General features: G+C 41.3%; 1 protein-coding gene across 3 annotated transcripts in view; it reads left to right on the forward strand.

Moving 5' to 3' along the window:
- The first annotated feature begins 993 nt into the window (after nucleotides 1-993).
- LOC146759608 (AF4/FMR2 family member 4-like) overlaps nucleotides 994-13,943 on the forward strand; it is a 35,648-nt gene continuing 22,698 nt past the window's right edge. Inside the window, exons 1-3 of one of the 3 annotated variants that reach the window (XM_085510773.1) lie at nucleotides 994-1,083; nucleotides 3,041-3,307; nucleotides 10,400-10,526. In XM_085510773.1, coding sequence (XP_085366899.1) covers nucleotides 10,404-10,526 — 123 coding nt within the window. In that variant the 5' untranslated portion in view covers nucleotides 994-1,083; nucleotides 3,041-3,307; nucleotides 10,400-10,403. Of the gene's footprint in view, nucleotides 1,084-3,040; nucleotides 3,308-10,399; nucleotides 10,527-13,661; nucleotides 13,875-13,943 lie in introns of those variants that run through there. The other 2 variants (XM_085510772.1, XM_085510774.1) reach the window with 2 other exon arrangements.

Here is a 13,943-nt window from a genome sequence, read left to right on the forward strand (position 1 = left end):
CTGCTTTGAAATGATTCACTGATAGGTGGAAAATATCAACACATCAGGTGGGACAACCAAGCAAATTTGGAATTACAGTTCACAAATACTTCAGGAAATAAATTAATTCCAGTAACTTTAGAAAATAAATGAGAAAAGCTGAACTGAGTGCTTCTAGAGATGCTGTATAAATGTCAATAATGACATTCCAAGCTGTAGAAGAGATTTAAAACATGATGGGTACTCTGGCTTTAACCTGAATCTGAAAGTTGTCTCTTGAAATTGAGTTGTCTTTCTGTTAAATAGAAAGTGGTAGAATTTGAAGGATTGTTAAGATTTCCATATAACCTTAGTAAGACTAGATGTAAAATGTAAGTTTTATCTAGGCAAGATCAATAGTGGAGTCACTGTTACTTCTTTTTTAGGTACAGGGAATAAAGAGAACGATCGACCTACAAGGGGAAAAAGTTCTTCAGTTCAAGTCTGTGATATTATCACAGTCTTAATTCAAAGGACTTCTAATGCCTGATAAGTAATTCAAGCTTATTATACTACACTGAGTCTCTCAAGCATTGTACCCACGGTTCTCATAGTAGTCAAAAAGCTGCTGAAAATCCAGCTGAATGTCGATGCTCCTTGGAGCTGGGCTGAAACTTGGCCCCAGAAATGGGAGTCCAGCTGAAATGCTGTACAAACTGAATTAGTAGGAGCTTTGCCATTCACTTCAGTAGAGAGATTCTGGCACCAGCTTTAGATTTCACTTCCAGCAATTGTACAATACACTAACTTTCAAGCAAAAACGAGAATAGTCTGCTTCTTTATCTCTTACATATTGTGTGAATCATCTGAGGCCTGAAACTACCCTAATGTGATCAGACATGAAGGTTGCACATCAAGGGGAAAATATGGCAGACATGCAGAAATTGTCTTTGTACTGACAATGTTTCTGAAGAGATCTACATCCTCTTGTTTTCTAGCAGAATTACGACCAGTTGTGGCAACCTATCTCTTGCTTCAGTCTAAGAAGGCTCGTGGCAAGCACATTCCCTTGAGAATTCATCCCAAACAGGACGTGCCAGTACCACACAGTCAGGAAGCCTGGGGGTAAGTTTTAGAGTTCAGCACAAGGTTCTGGTCAAAATGCCTCTGTGTGCTGAAGCTCTGCCCGGGTAAACAGTCTGGTGGCCTAAACATCGGTGAGGGAGCATGTGTGCAACCAGTCTTGGTCATCAAATCTTGTTCTATGATAAGGCCACCGACTCAGTGTATGAAGGAAAAGGATGTAATCTTTCTAGATTTCAGGGAGGCCTTTGATCCTGTCCCTTTGGCTGCATGTTCCCAACCTTCCATCAGGAAGCCAGGAGTACTGTTCTGTGTCATGAAAAGGCAGCCAGTGGTTTGACTATCACATGTTTATGTGTTCTGATGTTTCACAGTGGGTCTTAAGTAAAAGGAACTCAGGTTTTGGTTGCCTGCAGGACAGATGTTCTTTTGGGTTCAATATGTTTGCATAGTGACTTGCAACCATGGGACTGGTGTTCAAGGACCCTCTTGGTTCCTTCAGTTCCTAGGTTCTTTCTTGCCTAGATTTGACACTTTGTTTCAACAGAAGAGCTGATATTCGCTTTGGGAACACTAAGCAGCTGTTTATGTGGCTTAGAGGAAGACTGTCTGTCTTCTACACTGTGGGCATGGAACAGCCACAGTTCCCCCTGGAACAACATCAATGACCCACACCACTAATTGGATTCTCCTTTTTAATGTAGTGGTAGTGAGGTGAAAATGTGGCTGTGGAATATTTTTGACTAAGGAACTTCTATATAGATTTTGTTCATCTTTGCATGCCTCATCACCTGATCTGTGTCAGTGAGCAGAAGCTGAAAGCAGGCATGGGATGTTCTGAAGAGCAGAGAAAGAGATAAGGAGGAAGGTGATTAAGACAATCCTCTCTGCTGCTGTGTGTCCCAGAACTGCCCAGTTCTGTAGCAAAGTGTTGTACAAGATGAATGGCCAAGAGATTGGGAGTAGAATGAATAGAAAATATGCCTTACTTAGGCCATACTCATCGTATTAATACTTCTCAGTTAGTTTTAGAATTCTAGAAGTGAAAGGTAAGGAGGTAGAAGCCTGCAAGTTGTGTCCTTTTTTACAGCTGCTCTTTTCTTATGGGAGGATGAAGTGAAGAAGATTGGTCTATTCTACAAGCTGTTCCAACCTTTACGCTTGAATTGCTGTTGCAGCTGCTGTAGCATCCCCAGCATAGACCAGAAAAGACCTTCTTGCCTCCAGAGATCCAAGTTTGTCCTCTGCTGGCCACTTGAGAGCTCAGGGACTATGATGGGTTCTTTTCTGGTGTTTGCTTTTCACTGTCATCACCCAGTTTCTATCTCTTCCTAAAGCAGTTGGTAGGTTGTGTTCAGAGCCTCAGCTCTTCCTGACTCTGCTAAGCATGTCAGAGCTGATGAGGAGGATGTAGAATGGGGTTTGTGTCCCTTCAGATACCCACACTGGAGAAATCTGCAGCTGGCATGCACCCCACCAGCTCCCTTTGGCTGTTACTGCATGGGAGTGGTTGCTAGCAGGTCATGTCAACAGGTTGAATGTGTCACATTCCCAGATCTCTGATTCCATTGGCTGTGTCTCCAGTGACATGAAATACAACTGTGGCTGCTGGGGTTCTTCCATCTGTACAGATTTTTAATGGTAGTCAGGCAAATTAGACTCTGATGCTAAAAAACAGAACAATAAAAGCAGCAACAAGAGACAATCCCAACCAACCGACAATAGCAGCAAAAAACCACCACACATCTCATTAGGTAGAAGATTAGAGACACTGGAAGGTAGTCTTTAAGTCTCTTTAAGGCGCTGTTCTTACATTGCAGAAGTAGAATGATAATATAATTCCATGCTGATAATATCTCCAGATTTCTATCTTTTGGATTTCTTTCAGCCTGCCATGATCCCCGAGTGTGTCTGTTCATGGGGTTTTTCATTTGGTTTTGTAGAACACGTTTGTTAACTTGTGCATTCTCATAGTTCTTTTCTTTCCTCTGCATCTTAGAAATCCCAGTGAAGTTCACCAAGAAGCTCGAAGCTGTTAATGCTGAGATTGGAGGCAGTGTCACTTTAAGCTGTGAAGTGAGCCATGCCAAAGGGAAGGTGGTGTGGCGCAGGAATGCAGTTGAGATCAAACCCAGCAAACGTTTCCAGATTGATGAGGAAGGGGTCAGAAGAACCCTGACAATAAGAGGGATCCGGGCTGAGGATGAGGGAGAGTACTTGTGTGAGTCCAGAGATGACAAGAGCAGCATTACCATCACCCCCAAAGGTATGTCTCTGGAAATGAAGGCTGACAGTGTGGAAGGATCCTTGGCTTCCCTCATCAGCCATTACAACACTGCAAAGCTGAGTTCATTTGTGTGTTTATGCTGTTCTTTGTGTTAACAACCAAGTACAAAACCTGTCTTTCTCTCTAAATAACTGTGGAACAACTGCTTCTGAAGAGCACAGCTGTTAAGTGGGCAAATCAGCGTTCAAGGCTGGAATTAAGCATCCCAAATGTAAGATGGGATTTATTTTACCCCTTCTTTGCCTCTTTTCTTCTTGCATCTTTGTAGATGCAAGGAGGATCTCCTCTACACGCAGGAGATGTGAGTGTGAGTTATGGTGATCACTTACTGCGAGTCATAAAATCTGATGCTTCCAATGAAATCATTGACTCTGTTGGCTCTTTGAAGGTGCTCATACATAATATGATAGCAGGCTTTGAGTATATAAAAGGCTTTTAGAAAGTGGAAGCAAACAATCTGTTCTCTGTGCAGAAATAAGGGACTTCAATTGCAATGACAAAGATGCAAGTTCTACAACAGAAAAGCTTTTTAATGGTTGGATGACTGGATATGTCATTTGGAGGGGCTTTGAAGCCTTCACGGTGGGATTCAGAAAAGGTTAGTGAAATATCTGTGTCACAAAGAGCTGAGCATGTCCTGGAGCAATGGAGAAGGGCTGGATGATTTTTGTGGGTATTTTCAGCCATAGAATTTTGTGTTCTGGTGGTGTCAGTACATTCTTTTGTACAACATGGACGGGTTGGTTTGTTGCATTGGTTCAGACTTTTGTACTAGGAGCTCAGCAGTGGTTAAAGCTCACACTTCTGCAAAGTAAACAAGCTCCTGCAATTCGTCTCTACTCTGTTTTAGCTGTGGATTAGCTTGACAGTTCCCTTCCATAAGCTTTATGGTTCCCTTCTGTAAGTCTACTTACATAGAGTGAGTTGCTTAACTTTAAGTCTAGCTACAGGATTTTAAGCATATTATTAGCAAAAAATATCACAAATAATTTCACCAACAATTCTCCCCACCCATCTGTAGCTTTCTTTTTTTTCACTGGAAGGTTTTACACTGGCAGATAGGGTGGGCATGTAGAAACAACCCCATTAATTCTGACGAAGCTCTGATGTCTCTGACTGGCCTTTGTTTTGTGATTCTGCATGCATGCCCTGTAGCTAAAGCCTGGATGTCTTCCCCAACACCTTCAGTCTCCCATCCTTACTTAAGTTACTCCATTGTAAATCTCTCTGCTAGTCCAAGAGAGTTTTTATTTTACCCCTTCTGTGAGGCAGCAGCTGGATGGGAAGGATGAGATGAGGACTAGGTTGTTTGGGTGGCTTTTTTTTTTTTTTTGCCTAAGAGCCAACTGGGAATCAAAGATCCCAAAAATTGAAGACAAACTGTGTCATACCGAGCAGGGTTTGTCAAATCACTGGCATGCACTGTTAGGACAACTTCATCATCAACATATTCTGGGCTGACAGTTGTCACAAAATTCTGCTTCTGTGTCCCAAAATGTGCACTTATCACTTCTATTGGCAGTTGCTCATCTTTTCTCCAAACTGAATAGTTGTAGGAAATAAAACAGACAAGCAAACAAACCAAACAACCCGCAGATATTAACTTGCAGCTGATTGTCAGTGCTGATCGTTGGGCCATGTCCATCACTTCACATACTTCTGCGGCCAACAGACATTGGAAAATACAAAGACCTTCAGAGACTACTTGAATTTCTAGATGCACTGAATTACCCTCTAGGGTGTATTTCTGAATATATAAGGAACCACGGGTGACTATGATCCTGATTTATATCTAGGTTCAGGCTTACTGTTTCAGTTAGGTTAGATGAATAATAGTTCCAGAGAAGATAGGGAAATACAGCACTTCATTGATACCACATGTCGGAAGAATGCAGCTCAGTGCTGGGCAGTTTGCTGCTTCATTCCCTCTTACAAGTTGCACCCAAGGCTGGAAAAGACCACTGAGATAGCTGAGCCCAACCCAGCCCACCCTCACTGTACTTACTAACCACGTCCCCAGTGCCACATACCCGTGGCTCTTGAGCACCTCCAGTGACTGCAGTATATCAGCGTGGTTGCTTCAGCTGTGTGAGTTTTCACCACTGGATGTTGTTCTAGCGAGGCAAAAAACCCAAACTGATGGAACAGTGTCTATACAGGAAGCAACTGGCTGTCTGATGGCTGCCAACAGTTTTGCACAAGGTGTGTCATGCAAGCTTGCATGAGTCTGGTTTAAAAACTTGCAGTTCTGATGGAAGGAGAGGATGTTGGTGCAGGATAACTGCGGGATTTGTGCTTTCCCGACATCCAGTTGCAATCCCAGTTTATTGTTGCTATAGAAAACAGCTTCTCTGTAGACAAACTGAGTTAGTACCATTAAGTGGCTGAATCCCTAAGTGATCCAAGGTGAAGCATGATCCAAACTGGAATTTAGCTAATTGTAGTTGGGAATCCAAGCCTTAATGAGCTGAGTTATTTAAAGTATGAGTCTTCCATCTAAAACAGCATTGAACTGTTACCCTGGCTGATGATAGAAATGAGAGTTTAACAGCAGAAGTCTGAAGTTATGCTCCATATTTCTCATCACTCAAGAGAATATTTGAATATGTGAATTCCTTTGGCTATGTTAGAGCTCATAATGAGGTCAGCTGATGTTCTTTAAATGCTCGGAGTCTAGCAATGTGGGGAAGTGGACTGCTATTTGCTGTTGAGCTTTAGGCTAAGAAGCCTGATTTTAGAGGACAGTGGACTTCCCCTTTCCCTTCCCCTCTCCTCCCCTTCTCCCTGGACTGATCCCGCATGGTTTGTGAATGAGTTCAGAGCAAGGTAAATGAGGAATAGCCATGTGAAAACCTGTTGTTTTACTGCACTGTAAAAGACACTTAGTCAAAAGACAAGTGTGTGTTACAAGCTTATGATTGCAGGAGATCCTAGAAACAACCCAGCTACTCAAACCTGTAGTCTGGCTGAATATTTTATTGTCAGTTTTGGTCAGGAGGAGATGCTTGAGTAAGACAAATAAAAGGTCATGGGTAAGTTGGTCCTTCTTGTGATATACTTCTAGGCTTTCGTCAGGGAAAAGCTTAATTAGTCCAAATAATTATAGCAGAAACCACACCAAGAACATGAGAGTGAAATTTCAACTTTCTTGACGTGACGGTAAATTTTACCCCATTCTGCCATTCCCCAAATGTTTGTTTCCTTATGTTGTGGTTTTTCAATTTGGTTGGTGTTGGTATTCCACATCAGAACACCATGCCTAATAATGGGAGTAAAGGGGACAAGTTTTTTTTTTCTCTGTGAACTGCCTCAAATGTTCATGTGGGGTGGGGCACCGGAAGGGAACTGAGGAAGGGGACAGCGTTGCTGGCGCGGCTCCCTGCGAGGAGACAACGTGGTCAGAGCTTCCTGCCTTCCAAAGCTCCACCGGTGAGATTGGGGACTTGGTATTCTCTTTGTTGATACTCTCTTGTTGTTTGTTTAGCATTATTAGGTTATTAAACTGCCATTCGTTCTCAGATCACCTTTTTTTCTCCCTCATTTTTTGTTAGACCTAATCGTAATCTCCCTTCCCTTCCCCGTCTCCCTAAACGCACGTGGCCGGGCCGGGCCGGGCCACGCCGCACTGCCGCTAGAGAAAAGGGGGGGGGGCTTTTGTTCCTGCTGCCCCGGGTTTGTGCCCACTGTCCCGGAGTGAGCTCTAGAGAGAACTCCGTGACACCTACAACAGCAAAAATAACTTCTAGTTCTAATTTTCAATCTTTAAAAGTTGCCTTGGCGTTTATAAAAAGGCATTCCCATTAGCTTTGGACTGTTCACCTGAAAGAAGTGATTGCTTTTTCCTCAATTCAGTCTCAGACTAAATATGTGCTACACTTTTTGGCATTTCTGGGATCGCTTTTGTGAAGGGATCTTGAAAACTATCCTAGTCAGTTACACTCCCTACTGGGTTTGTTTGTGTAAACACACACAAAAAAGCTTTCTCTGTCTGGTGTTCTGCCCTGATGTTGTGTGCTGGGCGCTGCACTGAGATGAGGCAATTGAGCTTTTTCCTATAGACTGAAGCCAAAGGTGTCTGTGATCTCTTTGATATTTCAGATGCTTTAGTTTTTATTTACGCACTTTGTCACTCCGACAGGAAATTCTCCAATGACTCAAACAGTTAAATACCATTAGAAGGATTTACAGCTTTAAACAAAATCTTTCCATCTGACTGGGAGCTAACTCAGGCCCAAGCTACTGAGATTTCAGAATGTTTTTAAATTGTGGCATAATAAATATCCAAAGACATTTCTCATTTCCCAAGATGGTCATGTTTTACAAATGTTCAGATTCATCTTGATTTGCACAGAAATGTTAAGGTCCTAGTTTTTCAATTTTAATTCTGCAGTTTTATAGGGTTTAAGTCTGAAATTCCATTCATTTAAGGAGGGTCCACAAAAGGAAAGATTCAGAATATAATTTTCTACAGGTATTCAGTTGGTTGTTTCCCAGGAAAACACTCAGCTAGCAGAGTGCTGTAGGTAACAGAAGAGTCCTACTATCTTTGTACTTCCATCTTATTCACTCTATATTACCATGTGAATTAATACGTATTTAGCAGTGTTTTGCTTTAGGTGGTGTGGTGCTGTACATGCAGAAAAGGATAAAGGGTATGGCTTACTCTCCTCTTTGTACTTTATGAGAAATATGGCTGCAGGAAAAGCCCACTTAAAGAGGTTAAGTACAGCTTCATGTTCCTTTATGCTGTTACAGAGTGTTTTTGTGTGCAGTTAAGCAGTTGCGATGTCCCACCCCAAGAATCCTACTTCATTTCACTGAATGAAAATTCATCAGGATAACAGAGGCCAGGTCAGGGTAGAAGCACTTAGCTGCACTGGCATACGTGCTGTGCCTTGGAAGTGTTCACCCAAATGTTCACATGCTGTGGACATGACTCTGTATACAAGCCTCAAGACAAAGTCTTGGCTAAATATCAGATATTTTTCTCATTGTGAAGACAGGAAATCCTGGGAACTAAAATCATATTCTCCTATGACATTTGTAAACACAATGGTAATTTTGAAGGTTGGCGTGGATGATTTTCAGCTTTCAGCTCTGGATCATTTCATGCATTTTTGATTTTTTAAGGAGCACTTCATTGCACAGATTCATGGCAGGCATTTGCTGCTTCTTCGCTCTGAAGAAGTTATGACTCTTTAACTAGGAATATAAATGTAGCATAATGCATATTGAGAGACCCAAGTGAAATGTACTGGGAGGAAAAAAAGGGTAACAGCATATTAAATCAAATTTTCCGTCTGTCTTGGGATATTTAGTGGAGAGCAGATTTAAACTGTTTTGACTCTTTTGACCTTTTTACTCTTATACTCAAATAGTACTGTAACTCCCTTTATATTTGTTTTTATATCTTTGTATAGTACACTTGTTTTTTTCAACAGATGTTGATACAGTTTTGAAAGGTGATGCTCAGTGAAGATCCTCGTGTTAAAGTGTAACTCTCTACTTGTGAAGTGTAATTATCTTCTAAAGGGATAGCTGCATATGATTCATTATCTTAGTGCTTTTTATTGAATGAACTACCCACAGGTAGGTGTAGATACTCTGTTCCCTGCCAAACATTTTGCCTTTGATAGTAAAATGGCATAGATCCTAATGGTTGGCTTTAACAGGTCACTATCTGTGATTAAGTCTGACATTTGTTGCTGTTTAAGTCTTGGATATACAAGAAATCTGAAGGAGGAAAAAAGAAAAAGCTGTTTATACCTCCAACTTTCAAGGCAGGTTTACGTTCTGCCATCACTGTGAACATTGGTTGTAGTTTGTAGCTTGGCTGCATTGCAGCGTGCAGGGCCCTCCCTCAGCTGGCAGACTTGCATTCACTTGCAGTTGCATGAGTTCAACTGATTTTAGCACAATTAGAGAAGAAGTGATTTTCGTATGTACGTTAAAAGTTAGCACATTCCTAGGCTCGATGTCAGCGTCACGTTGGATGATGCTGATGCTTTTAGCTTGCTTACAGTGCAGGTATCTCAGGGAAATGCAACAAACTCACACCCTAAAGCATCACACATTTAAACTTACACCGGGGATTTCTTCTGGTTTTGATGTGCCTGTGGGCAGAGCAGTAGGAAAAAATGAAGCCAAGTGAGTAAGAAACTGCAGTGAAAGGCTCAAATGATTTTAAGGTGAAAAGCACAAATAATGTTTTTTTAAAAGCTGAGTGGTAGGTGGAAGTTGTGCCCAGAATGGAACAGCTGGTTTCATAGAGCTTTCAGATGAGCTCTGTGGCAGGATTATGATGCTGTATTTCTAATAATCAGGCAGCTGTCTGAAAATATGAAATAATGACTTTCTGAGCAGACACCTTTTTCATTTTACACTTAAATTGGAATAGTATTTATGTTCTGGATGCACCTACCATCATTTTGTAGATCAAGAAGCCACTTTTATAAATCTCTTAATGCAAAGTACAGCATGACACGTACAAAAAAGAGTTAGAGACCTTATTTATACCTTATTTTGTTTACTCCTGTAAGTCCTGGTGCTTTATGAACCTCAAAGGAAATCATTGCTGACTTGTTTGTGGATTTTGCATTTCTGCAATTTGACGCGTTGCTGTTAATGCAAGCAGCAAGGCCAGGCTTCCAAGGAAGATTTGTAATATGTGAGATTTCTATGTTTTTGATCTACATTTTTGCAGTAGAGCACTGTAATGTGTGCTGTCTGTTGGGCTACCAGAGGGGCCGATCCTTCTGGATTTCCTGGAGCCTGGACAACTCCTGACTGCTGCATCGCAGTGCCAACAGAGCTGAAGGCTCCAACTTCCAGTTGTTTGCCTGAGGACTCTGTGATTTATTTATTTAAGTGCATAAACTGTCCCTGTCAGGAACAGATTGTAGGTTATAGCTGCTCTAAATGTGAAATGTTTTAAGCTGGACAAACTTCTTTTCAGTTTTGAGGAGCTGCAGTCAACGGGGGGTTCTTGCCTGGGATCTCTTGCAGAACAGGGTGTGCTTCCATCCTCCTCTTTCCTTCTGTGACCAGGGAATTGTTGGTTGTTTTTTGCAGCAACATGAACCGTGAAGACCGAAATGTGCTGCGTATGAAAGAAAGGGAAAGGCGAAATCAAGAAATCCAGCAGGGTGAAGAAGCCTTTCCACCCAACTCTCCTCTCTTTGCTGAACCGTACAAAGTTGTGAGTTTCTGCCATTTGTACAAATGTGTTTTTTTATTTTGTAGTGGAAATTGTAGGGAAATATGTGCTACAAATCTGTTTATATCTGAAATCTTTTCAGGTCCCAGTTGTCACCTTAACCAGCATTTAAGCAAGTATTGAAACTAAGGATGGACAGTTAGTTACTAATCATCTCCATAGGCAGATTTATGCTAATACTTATGAAGCAGGGACTATTTTCAAGGGAGGAAAGGGATAATGAGACAAGATAATTTATTTTTTGAAAAAACCTTTTTTCTGCTTCTGCTGCAGTGGTCATTAAGTGGTACCATTGAAGGTTTTCATTATACAGTTCAAAACTCACTTTGAAAACAAAGCCATTCCCTTATCTCTGTTTTGTTTGCGGGAGGTCAAACATTGCAGCTGAAGACTTTTCTCCCTCAGGAGGGAAGTTGTGAGTTTTTTGATTCCTGTCTTCCCTTCTGTTTGCTGTGCCTGATAACTAAAACCTACAAGTATGAAGCTAACTAAAGCTGGTTGGGATACAGTAAAACTGATTTGAAGGGCAAAAAAGAAACAACAGAAAAAACCCCAACTGGTTTTTCAGGAAAGAACCCCTATAACTGTGTTGGCAACAAGTTATTCCAGTATAAATACCAATTAAAAATTACATAACTGAGTGGTGAGGTTGAGCTGATGTTATTTTACTGCTAAGTAAAGCGTTGTCTGACCAATACATTATAGACTTTAAGGTGACAATGTCTACAGTTCTTAAAGTCTTCCATGCAGCTCACCTATACATTCTTTGAAGCACTGGTTAGTGTTTCAACTATTCTTGGTCAATTTAAGTGGTGCTGTACAGAAGTACTACTTAAAATCCCTGTTGAAACTTGGCTGAAGGCCTAGAATTTGGCTGCAGATTAAATAAATCCACTTTCTTTGCCCAGAATGAGAATTGGAATATAAGAAAATAACAGAACTGAGTTGGTGAAGTGATTGATCCATTTATTTGAAGTCAGCTGTAATTCATCTGCCTCTCAGGGGAAAGAGGAAATTTGAGGGAGAAAAAGATGAGCAGAGGGAGGGAAAGAACTGCATTACTGTGGTTGGTTGGGGAGAATTGGGTCACTGTGACTCTTTATAGGGGTTTAAGATACAGGGATCTTCAGGCCATTTAATTAGTATTTTTCACTTGTGTGGCTGCTTGCCTGTTTCCTTCACCTTCTAATGCATGGGACTAAAAACTCTATTGACTGTGTAGATTTTAACAACGGCTTCATTTTTTAGAGAATAAGCATGGATTGGGCATCAATAGACACTTTTCATTTGGCTTTCTTTCTATCAAAATAAGTGTAAACTGTCAAAATAAGTATGAAGTATTGCAAAGTATTTTGGTCTTTTTCCTTCTCTTCTCTGCCTGTAGGGATTTAGTCATTATTTTCTATGAACAGGTGTCTTCTCAGCCTCTGCTAAGACAGTGGTAATCTCCTCTGTATAGGAAATCCTATTTGACGTGCAATCAAGAGGGCAGTTTTAAAGGGGCCTGTATGCAGAAGAACACATAGAAGCGGTTTTTTATTTGCTAATGGCAGTTCTTTCATTCAGCCCTTGGTAGTCTTTGATAAATAGATATGGCTGACATTTTAGTTTGCTTCCTTTCACCTGCCTCCCTAAAAAGCAATGCTTTAAATAATGCTTTTCTTAGAGTTCTGTGTCCTGGGTGTTTTTGTGTCTTCCCAGGCTGAAGGATAAATCTTCTTCACAGATACTTTGTTGGCCATATGAAATAAAATGAGAAAATGATAACTGGGCAAAGTTGCATTTAAATTTGATCAAAGATTTTAATAGAGTTGTTAGTTACTTCTTTGTTTGAAGCACACAGACAGACTACTTTTTAAGTTATCCAGCTTTTCAACATTTAAGAATTCAGAGCAGTGTGTGAATGGAGCTTTCCAAAAGGCTCCGACTACAACTCATGGTTGCTTTTTGGCCAAATGTTCCAGGCTGTGTGTTGGAAGTGCACATCCACCAAAGTGCCACAGGCTGACAGAAGGTTGGATGGTCCTGGTACTGTCACTGCCTGGGTAGCCCAGAGCTATGGGCAGCTTTGGTGTCAGCAGCCTGTGTTGCCTACGTTCTTCTCTCAGTGGCTGTTTGATTCAGGGGGGGAAAGAAAGTGTGCAGAAATACAAAGGCCTTTGTGCTGCAGATAGGAACTGCATAATATTGCACAGCCTTGTTGACGTCTGAACACAAAAGGGAGGCTGTGTTTTTCTTTCTGAATCTGTCAACCTTGGATTCTGTTTCTTCACAAAGTTTGCGAAAAAATTCCATGTATGGCTGCCCTGAGCCTTTCAACTTTCTGCCAGCCTATTTATTTTGTGTGCGTACATCTTAGCCATGGAACTTTGTCAAATTCTCTGTTTCCAAAGTCTGTAATTTCCTCTGCCTTCTCCCCTCTGTCATTCTTGGCAGTGGGATTTCTCCAAATTCCAGCAAGTTAGTGAGCCGTAGGCTTGTACAGCCTAGACCCGGAACAGAATTCAGAAGGCTGAACACAGCGCTGGTTTACTTGAATCAAGCCACACTGTTCTAGAAAATCTTATTCTCCTTAACTTTCTATTTATTTACAAGTTATATGCTGCAGCATCTCACAGCATTTCTCTTGTGTGCAGAAGTCTGGTACACTTTGCCTACATGTAGAAAATGAGGCTCGTTTTGGTGGATGGGTGGATTTTATGTCTAAGATTGCTGGCATAAGATCATTTTCCCTGTGTGCAGCAAGTGTTTGCAGGGACCCAAAATCCTGACTGGGGCCTGTCTGCATTACTATAAATATATCTTATAATTATCAGGAAGTCTTTGAATCAGAAGATAAAACTTCATGAAAATAGGTCATAAAAAGTTTTATGGGTGCTGTGAAAAACAGATTCCTGACTCTTGATAAAAATGTTATCCCATCACCTAACGCTCTGTAATTTCATCCTGTGTAAGTCTTTAAAGCCAGGGGTTCACAGTCAAAAAATGCAGAGCAGGAGGACTGGTGTGTTTGTAAAATATATTCAGAAATGCAGCTGTTTCTTATTGGATGGAATCTTTCCATCATAGAACAGGGAGTGTGATGTCACTGACAGCTGTTCTGTCTGTGTACCTGAGCGGTGACCTGCAGACATCTCTGAAGAGGTGCACTGGTCTCTGGGTTTGCTCAGTGTCCCGTGCTGTAGTAGTTGTGAAGGCAGCAGTCAGTTGCGTCGATCCCTTGTGATCCAGAAACTTTATTCTGAGAATTAAAAGTGAGGTCTGACCTGGGTTGTCAGATATTAAATGGAAATGGATCCTATTCACCACAGCCAAACCAAAAATGGACAGGTAAGAATTATGTACCTGACTACCATTCTAATCACCATTTTGTGTCAGAGTCCAAGCAATGGTTTCTTA

The sequence above is a fragment of the Coturnix japonica genome, chromosome 10, assembly GCF_054131305.1.
Source record: "Coturnix japonica strain WE chromosome 10, WE-NBRP24, whole genome shotgun sequence".
Taxonomy (NCBI): Eukaryota; Metazoa; Chordata; class Aves; order Galliformes; family Phasianidae; genus Coturnix; species Coturnix japonica.